Consider the following 14,608-nt stretch of genomic DNA (forward strand, 5'->3'; position numbering starts at 1 on the left):
TTAATACCTTTCAAATATAAAGCTGGGTGTATTAGTTTTTCTGAATTGAAGTGTTTATTGTATTGTTCTACAGCTGAATAGTTAGGAATTTAGCTTCCTCTTTCAATAAAAGTATAAAGATTACCATCTGGATGTATTAACCATTATCTTGGGCAGTCAAATAGGAATTCTTTGACAATTACATTGGGTAAGGAATGCCTTGTCAATGTAACTGATGTCCAAATTATTTCAAAAGGGTCTAATGCATTTTTCTCCGAATTCCTTTTAACATTGCCACGTGCTCTTCTCCTTGAGCAATCTTCTGTTTACTCACGTCCTCTTTACTGCGGAAACAAATCACTGTGGTTTCAGATACTCTGCTGTCTTTGCTGTGATTAAATCTAAATGGAGAGTCTTTGGATACAATTCTAGTAACAAGCTCTGAGAACCACCTCTGAACTCCAGGTAAAAGTAACCATCTCACTTGAAGCTTTCCTGGACCACTTTGGTCACCTTTAATATGGGCATAAATGTACAGTAAACCATGTGAATGAAGTTCTGGTCAGGAAGAATCTTTCCAGATCAAGTTTTGTTCAGGTGCTTATACAATGTTCAGGAATTAGATGCAGCAAGTTCTTGCACAAGCTGGTGTACAGTGACACATCTCTCATTATTAGTCTCACTTTTCCCCTTTACCTACAACTCCTTTTTCCTCTAGCAAATGTCTGTGTCATTTCATATTCTTCTAGGATAGTTGCAGGTAATATTCTAAGTATGTACAGCACACAGTGAAAGAGAAGAGCCTTAGAAATAGTTCTTTCACAGCTGCTAGAATTTATAATTTCCTTTTGTTTATTCATATAATCTATGAAGACAGAGGAAATTATTCCTTTTATTTCAGTCTTCTAAATTACCATTCATTTAAATAACTTCTAAAAGGACATTGCTGTATTTGCCACTCACAACAAAATGTTAAACTCTATTAACTGTTTAATTGCAGCTGAAATTTTTCACCAGCAGACTCAATTTAAAATCTTCTCCAAGAGTTCAGCTGTGGAGCAGTGGGGTAATGATCCGGCATTGTCTCTGTGGTGGCGCAGGCTTGACTCTCAGCCTGACACAGTGAATTAAGGATCTGGCATTGCTGCAACTGCAGTGTAAGTTGCAGCGGGGCTCAGATTTGATCCCTGGCCCGGCAACTTCCAATGAGCAGCCAAAAAACAAACAAACAAAATCTCTAAGCTGCATTAATTTCCCCTCCATAAACTTTTAACCTTTTGGGTAGAATCTTTAAAGTTATCTTATTAGTGTATATTACTGATAGCTTAATGAAGTATTTATTAACCCATTTCAGAGATCCAACTGAACATGGAGGAAACAGGATTTTTTTTTAAAAATTTCAGGCCCAATTCACTTCTGAAATTTCTCTCACGGATTTTATTATTTTCCCTTAGATTTGAAGGACTGATTTCAGATGATTGCTATGAATGAGTTTTAGGTTCTTCTTGAGGTGGGCAAAGTTGGGGCTATTGGTGATTTAGGATCCCACAGAACATACAGAAGTGGACCAGAAGAAATCAGCCTAAAAGGAAGTCTTTAGACAAAAGGAAACACATGAGAAGCATGAGAAATGAATGATAAGCAGTCTGAACCAAATTATTAGAGGTAAATGTTTAGGCCTAGGTCAAAATATTGGCTACATTCTGAAGGAGCTGTCAAATGCAGAGTTGGAAATCGTTTCAAGGTCGTGCAGAACCAGGCAAGGGGCAGGGCAACAGGAAGGAGGTATCTTCCCCCAGTTTCTGGATACCTGTTTTCTAGGTAAACTGTCCTAAAATGCTTCTGTTTTTTGTGCTTTCTAAATCCCTTTCCTATTGCCAACAGAACGACTGGAAAGACTCCGTTTATTCTAAGACAGTCTCTTCCCATTTTTTTGGCGCTATGGGCTGAACAACGATGCGAGGATGGTGGGGGAAAGGGAATGGGTCAGACTGCAAGTAGTGGAGTCTGCAGTTTATGAGCAAATTCTTTCCTGCTTTCTACCCTGAGCTCAGGACTGCTGTTTCCAGCGATGAGCAAAAACAAATTTCAGATGAAACTATTTCTTTCTGAGTTAAAAACAAAACCTGCAGCACAAAGATACTCAGTGGTTTTATCCTAAGTTGCCATTCATCTGTCTCCATAGTGTCTGCATTGTTCATCTACATTTGTGAACCAAGGGTCTGAAGCAAAAAACATGGTGAGGGCATCTAAGAAGCCAGAAAAGCTGAATTTTGAAGTTAGGGAAACTCAAAAACCAAAGAAAAGACTGGATCAGGACTTAAGACTCATAAAGGAGAAAATTCTGGTGAGCAGTGGGTATGACAACCTGGTATAATTATAGTAGCTCATAAGAACTGATCCTGCTCCTCTCTATGTAGCTTTATGATAACTTACATCCTTTAAATGAATATTGTCAAGGTCACAGTTGCTATGTACTGTTTCAACCAACCAGCCTTCAGGAGTAATCATGTTGAGGGTTAGAAGGGGAGATTCAGGGATATCCAAGAATTTTGCCACTGGTCCAGCGACGTCATTAGCTGTTAACATCAGTTCTGGTTCCAGAACAAAACGGTAAAAGCTGTTAAAAGAAAATAAAATATGTACTGTGACTGAAATTGAGATTTCTTCTGTCTGAAATATTTTCAAACTGAAAATGGCTTAAAAGCATGACCAGAAAGTCTTAAATTAAAACACACCATACTAAAGTTAATGCTTATGCAAATGGTAGACAACCTACTATTTTGCTTAACTACTGTCTTTTATAGGATCCTGCATATTATATACCCTTGTTAATTATTTCTTCATGAACATGATTAGAATCCCCTTAAGGAGTTTCTGCCATGGTACGGTGGGTTAAGAATTTGACTGGAGTTGTTTGGGTCTCTGTAGAGGTGTGGGTTTGATCCCCAGCTCCGCACAGTGGGTTAAAAGATCCAGTGCTGCTGCAGCTGTGGCTCAGATTCAACCCCTGGCCATGGAACTTCCATGTGCCATGCGTGTGGCTGAAAAAGAATCCCTTTAAGATATACTGACTTATGCAGGTTCCAGCAGTTTATGATCTATACTCACTCACTGACTTACCTTTAAATTTGACCATGGTCTATTTGTGACCATTTTATTAAGTGTTAGCACCACTAATAACATGAAGAGAAATGATAAATAAAGATGAAATAAAATTTAGGCTAAAATTTGGGTTCCAAACTAAAAAGTGCAATTAAATAGGACTGAGTTCAAAGCAGCTGCTTATTAATAGAGCTTTTAGAAATGTGTGGGAGTTCCCGTCGTGGCGCAGTGGTTAACGAATCTGAGGTTGCAGGTTCGATCCCTGGCCTTGCTCAGTGGGTTAAGGACCTGGCGTTGCTGTGGCGAGCTGTGGTGTAGGTTGCAGACGCAGCTCGGATCTCGAGTTGATGTGGCTGTGGCGTAGGCCGGCGGCTACAGCTGTGATCAGACCCCTAGCCTGGGAACCTCCATATGCCATGGGAGTGGCCCCAGAAAAGGCAAAAAGACGAAAAAAAAAAAAAAAGAAATATGTGTGATTTTAACGTATTTTATTTAGCCTTATCCCCATGTAGCTTACATAATAAGAAACAGTTATGATATTAAGAACAGTGGCTTTCACTACTTCGGGACTGCAATCAGGGAGTCAGCCATGCTGTGGTCCCATCTCCGTGGGGCAGGATCAACTCCTAGCCTCCTGTAGTTCCTCACGTGCCACTGGAATGAGGGCTGTGGCTCCTCACTACTGGTTGGGGGGAGACCGCCCTGAGTCCTTGCCACAAGGGCACCTTCTGCAAGCTTCGAGAAGCAAACAAGACCAAGAGAGAGAGAATGCCAGTAAGACAAAAGTCACAGTCTTTTATAACCTAATTGCTGAAGAGACATTCCATTTTTCTGCCATATTCTTTTCACTCAAGGAGAATCTCTGCCGAGTGTGCATCCTTGGAGGAGGTGATGGCTGGCAGCCTTGTCTGAAGCTGCCTAGGGCAGGCAGACAGGCAGAGTCAAAAAAGAGGGGTAAGGAGGGACCCTGGAGAGAACCTAGTCCAAGCCAGGTACCTGGTATTGTCAAATGCAGGAGAAATGTCTTCAAGTAAGTAGCATCCCATGGATGTGACAAACAGCAATTTCTTCTGGTGACGTAGTAAAAACAATTCAGTGACAAAGAAGAACTTAAAATCTACCTTCGGGGGGAGGTACACTGCATGAGAGATGAACAGAGAGGTGGAACACACTTCTGAGAAGCTGAGATGACAAAGAATGGAGAAGAGGAGGAAAGGCAGGGCTCCAGAAGAGAAGTTACAGGAGCGGTTTATTTCTTTTTTAAAGTTGAATAACTCCTAACACTGCAAGAAAAGGGCTCATAGAGAGGTTAGAGATACAGAACAAAGGAACGATGTGAAAAAGCCAGAATCCAGAACAAAAGGAGAAGCATGGGATCACCTTAATCAAGACGAAAAAGAGTAATTCTTCCCCTACCACACAGGAAGGCTGGAGAAGTACAGGAGACAGAGGGGAACTGAGGGAGTTCTTGCTCACATCCTCTGTCTTCTCTGAGTAGAATGAGATGATATTCTAAAAATTAAAGGCCATGAATTGTTTAAAAAAAAAAAAAGTTACAAAGACTCAGGAGACCATACTGGGGCACACTCATACCCTGTGACAATAACAGAGCCCAACAGAAAGAAAAAATACTCCACTTCTTTCCCGGCAAGGACTCCAGCACAAGAAGCCGTGGGCTCTTTGTTTACTGGCTCCCAACTTCCCTTCCCCTCTGTAATCAAAGCGCTCTTCTTCCTCTGCCTTGTGGGGACCTGTACACATCTGTCATGGTTGCCAATCCTGAATTGTGATTTCTCTTCTGATGCTGCATAAACCCATCTTTGCTGAAGAAATATCTAGCAGTCCATTTGTTTCAGGTCAGTAGAATTAATGTATCGACTAGTTTGCATGACACATGCTACTGAGTAAATAACATTCTTTTGAATGCATATTTTAAAACCAGTTTAACAGTTTTTGTCTCATGCACCATTATTAGCCAAAGAACCTATCTGGTACCTTAGGTATTATTTCACCTCAGAGAAATCAAGTTCCTTCCCTCCTAACAGACTGTGCTGGCTTATGTTCAATATTCCCACTCTTTATTTAGCTTTGCAGAGATACTGTGGAGAGGACTCCTACTTGTGTGAGTAAAAATTCTGTACTCGAGGAGCTAACAGATCTCTTAGCGGCTAAAATGAGATGAAAGCTTTTGTTCACTTTTAGAAACACATGGTAAAATTCAAAATACAAAAGATAAATAAGAAGTATGAAAAATGGATGAAATATAGAGAAAAAAAATCTCAGTAAGGGAATGAATATACCCTAAATCTTCATTTACATTTTTTACCTTTCCAATTTTATTGCTTTCCAAATATTAAGAATAATTACCATGTTTGAAATAGATGCTCAAGGCATTAATCTATAGTACCTTTATCAGTTATAACAAATATAATTCAAAAAGGTATTAAGTGAATGCAACCTTTCTGTCTCACATGTATGTATATTTTTTGTGTAGAGTTATATAGTGAAATTATACAGAGGAAAAGCACGTTAACAAGCTTTTTTTCTGTCCCATTACCTTAGGAGTGCTCTATATTTCTATTAGTAAGAGTGGCTCAAAATGACAGCAGTCCTAATCCAAAAAGAAGAGGAAGAGTATGTTTTGTCTCTCTTGGACAGACAATGTTATTTCAACAGATCAGTATTAATGAGAAACATTTGCAATTAACAACAAATAAAATCTTCTGTATCAGTGTAAAATCATTCTAAACTAATTAGATCTTGATACTCCCAAAAAAACAAATGTGGTGATGTAATTCATCTCTGAAGTACTGAAAGTATAGCTAAATAAAATAATGATTTAATTCAACCTGCTTTCCTATCGGTATATTTCTAAATAGGTTTTCCTAGATCACATTTTTCTTTTTGTCTCTTTAGGGTCACACCTGCAGCATATGGAGTTTCCCAGGCTAGGGGTCCAATCAGAGCTGTAGCCACTGGCCTACACCACAGCCACAGCAATGTGGCATCTGAGCTGAGTCTGGGACCTACATCACAGATCATGGCAACGCTGGATCCTCAACCCACTGAGTGATGCCAGGGACTGAATTGGCGTCCTCATGTATGCTAGTCGGGTTTGTCAACCGCTGAGCCATGATAGGAACTCCTAGACCACATTTTTAAAATTACCCACAGATGAACATAAATCCAAGTACATTCTGTGCTTAGACTAGGTCAATTTTACTGGTTAGGTTATTCTATTTTTATATCAATTAAGATTAATAAATTATCTCTGATCTCCTCATCTATTTCAATTAACATTTTGTGAAGAAAAAAACAGGTGCAGTAGTTGCGTTCCTTTTTTTCTCTTAGCATGCGCAAATTTTCCAAAATGAAATTACATTTGTGTAGACCTACCTTTTTAAAGGGGCTTCTGAAAGCTTCCCCCTGCAGTTCATGAACAACTTAATCTTCATGTTGATAATCTTTCCAAGGACCTATTAGAAAAAAATTCCCGTATTTGACATTAACGTTAAGCTAATTTTTATTGAACATGTACTATGTACCAGGCACCACATTAACACATAGTTCTTATCTCATCTGATCCTTCTGAAATAGCTTCTTTTACAGCTGAAGCACAGTGAGCTGTAGTAGTCATTCGCTCAAGATTACACATAACTCATGGCAGAAGTTATATTTACATCCAAACAGGTGAGCTCATTGCCCAAGAGTTCCTGCCTATCTTTTGCCTAAGGAGACTTTCTTTCATGGTATCTAAACCTCCCTACCAATGAAGAACAAGAAAAAAAATTAGAACCTTGACCTGCATACAAAGTAGTGACACCACAACAACAATAGCGAGGATGACCCGATCCTTTTGGAATTTCACCTACACTGTAAGAGATGTAGGAAGTATTAGGCTACGTAGAGATAAAATGTCTTTTTTTTAGAAACTTTCCTAGGGCCCTGAAATAGAATTATTAATTTTGATAGTACCCACCTTTATACAGGGAACAAGTCAGTGAAGATCAGAAAAGTATTAGACAACAAAGGACATAGGTAAAAGAATAAAACAGATATGTGGAATGGAAAAGATACAGGTTTGAGTAGGAATGAGAATATACAGACTAAGGATTTAAGAGCCTTGAGTTTTAATTCCCATTCTAGCATGCCTCACCTTAGCTACAATGGAGGGTGCTGAGTCACTATTCCTCTGAATAATGAAACTCCACAGGGATACGGAATTTGTAAACTAAAAAGCATCATACTACTTCTTTCCTTATAGGTATGATTACTGATTTCTGTTTTCTAAAGAATAATATGAAGAGTATGTCTAAAGAAGTTAAAATCTGAAGTTATACAAATGCTGGAAGAAAGAATGAGGCAAGTAAATCAACTATAGAATGCTTTCAAGGTAGAACTGCAAAGAGTTTCCAAATTTATTTATATACATTAATAAATACATTTATAACAGATACCTGCAATCCATTTTTCCAATACAATCTGGTAAGTCAAATATCTGAGAGAACTGCATTTTGAAATTTTGATAGAATATACACCAGTATGACCCAACTTGATCACTTACACTTTTCACCAGACTTAATATCTAATTACCGTTGCCTGTTTCCAAAGGTCAACTGTCAAAGGACAAAGAATTTCCAATTCTGTGAATATATTCCCTACTCAAAGCTGCATCACAATTTGAACCTTTAAAATTTTCAGTACAAGGATAAGCCACATAATATGCTTTCCAAACATGCTGCCTCCTAATTTTCATTCTCTTCTTTCTTAGCAAAAGAATCTTCAGGTTTAAGTAGTGTCCACCTGCCCCAGGACTCGGGGGAGCCAGCTGGCTGGCTACATTCTGGTCAGTGGGATGTGACTGGATGGAACAGGTTGAGGTGGTGCCCTTGTTCTCCCTCTCCTGCTGGAGAAATACAGAGGCTGTGCTGTGATCTTGCACTGCTGTGCTTCATGAGGATGGCTGAACAACCATGCAGAAGGTGCCTGGGGCCCTCACACTGTGCACCTGCCTTAGCAAGTTCAGGCAGCCTGCACTAGATGGTGAGAGGACAGAAATAAACTTCAGACTTGAAGGTACTATTACTTTGGCCTTTGTTACCGTGGCCAAACTACTGCATCTAACTTTCATGTCCCTTCTTCCACTAGCTTCACCTGTTTGGCTAATGTTATTATACTTTACATTTATTATACTAACTAAGCTTAACCATCAGCTTCTCCAGGAGCCATTCACCACAGCTGGAACAAGAAAGACGTAGATGGGAAGATACTTGTATTAGCTCAGGCTGTGGTACCAAAACACCACAGGGAGTTCCCATCGTGGGGCAGTGGTTAACGAATCCGACTAGGAACCATGAGGTTGCGGGTTCGGTCCCTGCCCTTGCTCAGTGGGTTAACGATCCGGCGTTGCCGTGAGCTGTGGTGTAGGTTGCAGATGTGGCTGGGATCCAGCATTGCTGTGGCTCTGGCGTAGGCCGGTGGCTACAGCTCCGATTCAACCCCTAGCCTGGGAACCTCCATATGCCGCGGGAGCGGGCCAAGAAATAGCAAAAAAAAAAACACCACAGACCAAGTGGCTTGAACAAGAGAAATTTCTCCCTTTCAGGTCAGAGTGCTGGCACATTGAGTGTCTGAAGAGGGCTCTCTTCCTGCCTCACAGATGGCTCTTCCACCGTCATGTATTCACGCGACCTCTTCATGTGCATGAGGAAAGAACTCTCTCCTTCTCTTCTTTGTTTAAGCGTGGGTTACAGCCCAACCCATAAGACTTCATTTAACCTTAATTACCTCCTCAAGGTCATGTTTCCAAACACAGTCACAATGGGGGTCAGGGCTTTAACATATGAATTTTGTGGTGATGGGGGCAACAATTGCATCCACATTAAGAGTTAACCCTGGTATTGCCATCACACCCCAGGCACAGCTCTAACATTTCATTTTCTACATTAAAATATGACCATCTATTTGAAATGTTGTATAAAATAATCAAGAGCAAACATTTGATTGTACTGTAAAATAGACCTGAAAAGATTATAAATTTTAAAATAAAAGTAATAAAGGTAGTGTATAACCATATAATACATATAAAATACGTAATAAACTATAATATTGTCTTACAATCAGTAACTGTGCCATCTTCTGTGCTTCTCTTGTCAATGGGTCAACAATAGCAATGACATCAAAGACCATATCCTCCTCCTGAGAATTTATCTTTATCATGCTAGAAAAATTAAAACAGAGGTGAAATAATACCACTTGCAGCAACATGGATGGACCCAGAGATCATCATACTAAGTGAAGTTAGACAGTGAAAGACAAAAGACATATGACATCACCTACATGTGGAATCTTAAAAAAAAAGATAAAAATGCACTTATTGGCAGAACAGAAACAGACTCACAGACTTTGAAAAACTTACGGTTACCAAAGGGAACAGGTTAGGGGTAGGGAGTGGACTGGAGGTTTGGGACGCACACTGAGGTATATGGAACAATTGGCCAAGAGGGACCTGAATGTATAGCACATACATTATCACAGAATTCTGTGATAACGTATGTGGGAGAGGAATCAGAGAGAATGGATGTGTGTACATGTGTAACTGAATCACTATGTTTTATAGCAGAAATGATCACAATCTTATAAATTACCTATACTTCAATAAAACTTTGAAAAAAAGATGATCAGTTAAGTTTTTTTCAATCACCTAATTAATCAATCGTAGCTATATACATTCTTATAAACTACTTTATTTCTCACTACATAAAAAAATCCTGGCTATTTCACAGAAGAAAATGCAAATTCAAAAGTTTGTGTTCATTAAATTAGAAAACTGGAGTTACCATCATGGCTCAACAGAAATGAATCTGATTAGCATCCATGAGGATGCAGGTTCAAACCCTGGCCTCACTCAGTAGGTTAAGGATCTGGTGTTGTTGTGAGCTGTGGTGTAGGTTGCAGACTTGCCTAGGATCCTGCGTTGCTATGGCTGCGGTATATGCCAGCAGCTACAGCTCCGATTTGACCCCTAGCCTGGGAACCTCCATATGCCATGGGGATGGCCAGAAAGAGACAAAATGACTAAATAAATAAGAAAACTGCAAAGAACTAGAGACAATGAAATATTTTATGAATGAATGATTTTTTAAAACTACCCAAAGAACAATACTGTTATAGTGAAAAAACTGATAATTTAAGCCCCTCAAATTCTTAGGGATTCTACAAGGTAAAGAATGAAATGATGATGCTTTTGCGTTTGTTGAATATATTTTCTCAGATTTGAGAAGGATAAGTTAACTATCCAGGGTTTATCAAATTTAGTATTTAAAAAATCCCAACATATTATAACAAGAAAGTTGAACCAAATTTATATTATTTTCACCCCAGTCATCCTCTCCATATCTCCGCCCCTCTTTCACTGATCTAAGTTCTAAGTCAGAAGATGGACTAATCTGTAAAGGAAAATGTTGGGAAAATCAATAAAAGCACAGAAAAGGCCAGCAGGAGATAATCAATTCTATATTTAACACGATGGAAAGTTTAAAGTATATATTTAATTAAAAGTATAGAATAGTCCAATTGAATTACTATTTTAACACCGTAATAATATAGGAAGTCAGTTTTTTTTGACATGCATGCATGAAATATTTTACATACTACAAAAGGAAAAGATTACCATATCAAAACATACCTCTGTAAGATTACAAGATATTAGTCTTCTTTGGCACAGAAAGACCATAAATATCTAGACTTTTTACAGTGGAAAAATTAATTTCTCAGCAATCAAATAAAAGCTAATGTAAAATTCCTTCAAATGTGGGTCCCCTGACATGACATGAAAGATATCTTATTTTACATGTAGTTGATATGACTGACTTATATTAAAATGGGAGTGGTAGAATCAGACACAACAGATCCCAGGGGATAATTTTGGCTAGAAATAAGGGCTACAAATCAGATGTTTTAAATTACAGAGACTCCAATGGTTAATTCCTTTAGTTATCGGAGTGAAAACTGTATAAATTACTCTCATACTTGTAGCACTAGTAAAAAACTGCTTGTTTCCTGAATGCTCTGTGAGGCATTACTATGGCTAAGTAGGTGTCTGTTTATTGCTACTCTTACGTTTTTTTCCCCCAGACTACTGCCATTTCTGCGAGGTTCTATGAATCAGAATTCCATAGTTCCCATCGTCGAGTGCCTACAAGAGTTGGCAAGGCTGAAGGATGTTTTCCTTCTTCACGTCTCTGGTGAGCCGGCCACAGAGAGATTCTCAGGGTGTTTGGAGGGCAGGGGGCAGCAGCCATTGTCCAGCTCAAATACTTTGCTACTGCTCTGCTTATGCTGTCGGCGCAAGGCCCCTGTTCTACCTTCCCTGAGACCGCCCCCTCTACTCTCTGACTCCTCGGCTGTATGTGTGTTTAGTTTTGTGACAGAATGCTCCCATCTTCTGTATGACACACGCTGTGTACCCAGGTCAGAGGAACAAGAAGTGAGACAGGTTTCAGTCCATAGATGTGGGGTTCTAGTTTGCTCTGGATGTTCCCTCTTTACAACTACCTCTCTTCCTGATTGCCAGCCCTGTGAACTTCAAGTTCCAGCATCCTCAGTCAGCAGCCTTACAGAGACTGCCTAACCAGTTCCCACAACTGTATAAGGTCAAATCCTCTAACAACTCATTCACTCATACATGCACATACAAATTCTTATCTATACACTCCCCATGTACAAATGCACACATATACCCCATACATGTATGTGTGTTTACAGGTACATGGAGATTGTGCGGATCTAGAACTTACGTATGTATGTATGAGTGCATTATATCTGCATACACATATAACAGTGATTCTACTGCTCTGACTGACCCTGCCTACACAGCCCAGCTTTGCTAATGTGTTTCTCTCTACTTTTCCTAGACTTCCAACAGAGTCACTGTTTCTTCAATAAATTAAGATCTTCAATCAGACTATCATTAAGTCCTGCTGGCCCAGATACTACATTTAAGGTAGGTTTTTACATTTCTTCCTGATCAATGTGAGCTGATTTTAACTTTCAAGTTCAATCTTATTTCTCTTATTTCCAAGTTGTGGAAAGTACTTCATTATTTGTGTAATAAATTACACATAATAGCTACAATGCTTTAAATATCTACTATATCAAAACAGTAGGCCCGACTCTCATAAAACCTCTGTAAGGGTAGGGATCATCACCTATATTTTATTTATTTATTTATTTGTCTTTTTGGCATTTTCTTGGGCCGCTCTCACAGCATATGGAGGTTCCCAGGCTAGGGGTCGAATCGGAGCTACAGCTGCTGGCCTACACCACAGCCACAGCAAGGCCAGATCCGAGCTGCATTTGTGACCCATGCCGCAGCTTGCGGCAATGCTGGATCCTCAACCCACTGGGCGAGGCCAGGGATCGAACCCGCATTGACACGGATACTAGTTGGGTTCTTAACCCGCTGATTTACAATGGGAGCTTCCTGAAACAGTGAGTTTTTAACAAAGAGTATTCCATAAATAAATTTGGTTAACTGTTGAGTTAACCAAAAATGAACTTTACTTTTGTTTTGTTCTAACTACATCTTATAAAGGACAATGTGTTGATGCAGAATGAAAAAAATCTTACTCCCCCCCCCCCCCCCCCCCCCCGCCAAAAGATGCGGTATTCTCTAAGCTTACTTGACTAGAGAACAGTTTTCCCCTCAGAATCTGTCGACATCTCTACCATAACGTTCCATAGAACACATTTTGGGATCTGCTGTTGTAGTTGTCCACAAGTTATTAATAAGAACTCTTCAGTCTTCGGTAACTGAGCCTTTTATACACTTTAGAATATAAAGATCTTATTATTTACAATAATTATACTGCAAAAATTTCAAATGATCTTTTTCCTTATTCTTTTTTTTTTCTTCTTTTTATAGCCACACCTGTGGCATATGGAAGTTCTCAGGCTAGGGGCTGAATCAGAGCTGAAACTGCTGGCCTATGCCACAGCCGCAGCAACACCAGATTCAAGCTGCATCTGTGATCCACACCATAGCTTGTGGCAAAACTGAATGCTTAACATACTGAGTGAGGCCAGGAATTGAACCCACATGCCCAGGGAGACAATGTCGGTCCTTAACCTGCTGAGTCATGGGGGGGTAATCCCACTCCCTAATTTCCAGCAGCTTTTAACTCTACTTCAACTTTTGCTATATTATGAATATACATGGTAACCATTTAGAGTATAAGATGCAGTGAAAGAAAAAACACAGCACAAATACCTTCTTACCTGTGATTCTCCTTAAGAAATGTGACATCATACCGAGATGCATAGTTAGGCAAAGAGGAAACAAGGGCATCAATTTTCATAATAAGGTCACTCAAGCTGGAAAAACACAATAAACAATGAATGAGTTTCTGGGGAAAAGATAAGTCTGTATTGCATGTCACAACGTCTTGAGAAAAGAGAATGTAATGTAAACTATCTCCAACAGACAAACTAGTAAATGCCCTTTCTTCCAAACCTGAAGAATTTGTCAAAGTAAGATGACTGCTTTTAGGTTGTTCTACTTTTTTTTATCATTGGTATGATATTTAAACACAAAAGTAGTGTTCCCACTAGTGTCTATAAGAATACAGAGAATCATTTAATTTAAGTCAATATTTGCTTAGTGCTGGTTATGTACCCAAGGGTTGAGGCCCACATAGGAAAAAAAAAGAACAAAAAGTAAATGAGAGGATATCCACTTTCAAAGAATTTTTTTTTGTCTTTTGTCTTTTTTGTTGTTGTTATTGTTGTTTTTTTTGCTATTTCTTGGGCCGCTCCCGCGGCACATGGAGGTTCCCAGGCTAGGGGTCGAATCGGAGCTGTAGCCACCGGCCTACGCCAGAGCCACAGCAACGCAGGATCCGAGCCACGTCTGCAACCTACACCACAGCTCACGGCAAAGCCAGATCCTTAACCCACTGAGCAAGGGCAGGGACCGAACCCACAACCTCATGGTTCCTGGTCGGATTTGTTAACCACTGCGCCACCACGGGAACTCCTCAAAGAATTTTTAATATACTTAAGAAGCTCAGATTTCTGTGGTTGCAATTTGTCTGAAAAGGGAAAGGGGAAGGGAAAGGGAGGGGAAGGGAAGGAGGTGAGACAGGGGAGGGAAAGGGACGGGAGGGCAGGGGAAGGAAGAAAGAAAGAGGGAGGGAGAAAAGACAGGTATCTTCATTTTATAAAAAAAAATTTAGATTGAGAGTGGTTGAGAACCCTGTCAGTATCTCTCTACTATATCTTTTGCTGGACTATACATCTTGTAAACTGCATATTTTTTCTATTTGTAATACCTACCATATCTTTCACAAGCTTGCATTTAATGCCCACTTAATAAACATAAAATAAATGAATTAACCAAAACCATAATCTATTCCTAAACTTTCTTGTCTCTTTACTTTTTGGTCTTTTTAGGGCCGCACCCACAGCATACGGAAGTTCCCAGGCTAGGGTTTGAATCGGCGCTACAGCTGCCAGCTCACACCAC

General features: G+C 39.6%; 1 protein-coding gene across 1 annotated transcript in view; it reads right to left on the minus strand.

The window, feature by feature from the left end:
- UGGT2 (UDP-glucose glycoprotein glucosyltransferase 2) overlaps window positions 1-14,608 on the minus strand; it is a 168,632-nt gene that overhangs the window by 49,600 nt on the left and 104,424 nt on the right. The window contains exons 24-27 of the mRNA XM_047756237.1: window positions 13,363-13,458; window positions 9,202-9,304; window positions 6,481-6,560; window positions 2,416-2,599 (exon numbers count right to left, since the gene is read on the minus strand). Of these exons, the coding sequence (XP_047612193.1) occupies window positions 2,416-2,599; window positions 6,481-6,560; window positions 9,202-9,304; window positions 13,363-13,458 (463 nt within the window). The remainder of the gene's footprint in view (window positions 1-2,415; window positions 2,600-6,480; window positions 6,561-9,201; window positions 9,305-13,362; window positions 13,459-14,608) is intronic.

The sequence above is a fragment of the Phacochoerus africanus genome, chromosome 13 (assembly GCF_016906955.1).
Source record: "Phacochoerus africanus isolate WHEZ1 chromosome 13, ROS_Pafr_v1, whole genome shotgun sequence".
Classification (NCBI taxonomy): Eukaryota; Metazoa; Chordata; class Mammalia; order Artiodactyla; family Suidae; genus Phacochoerus; species Phacochoerus africanus.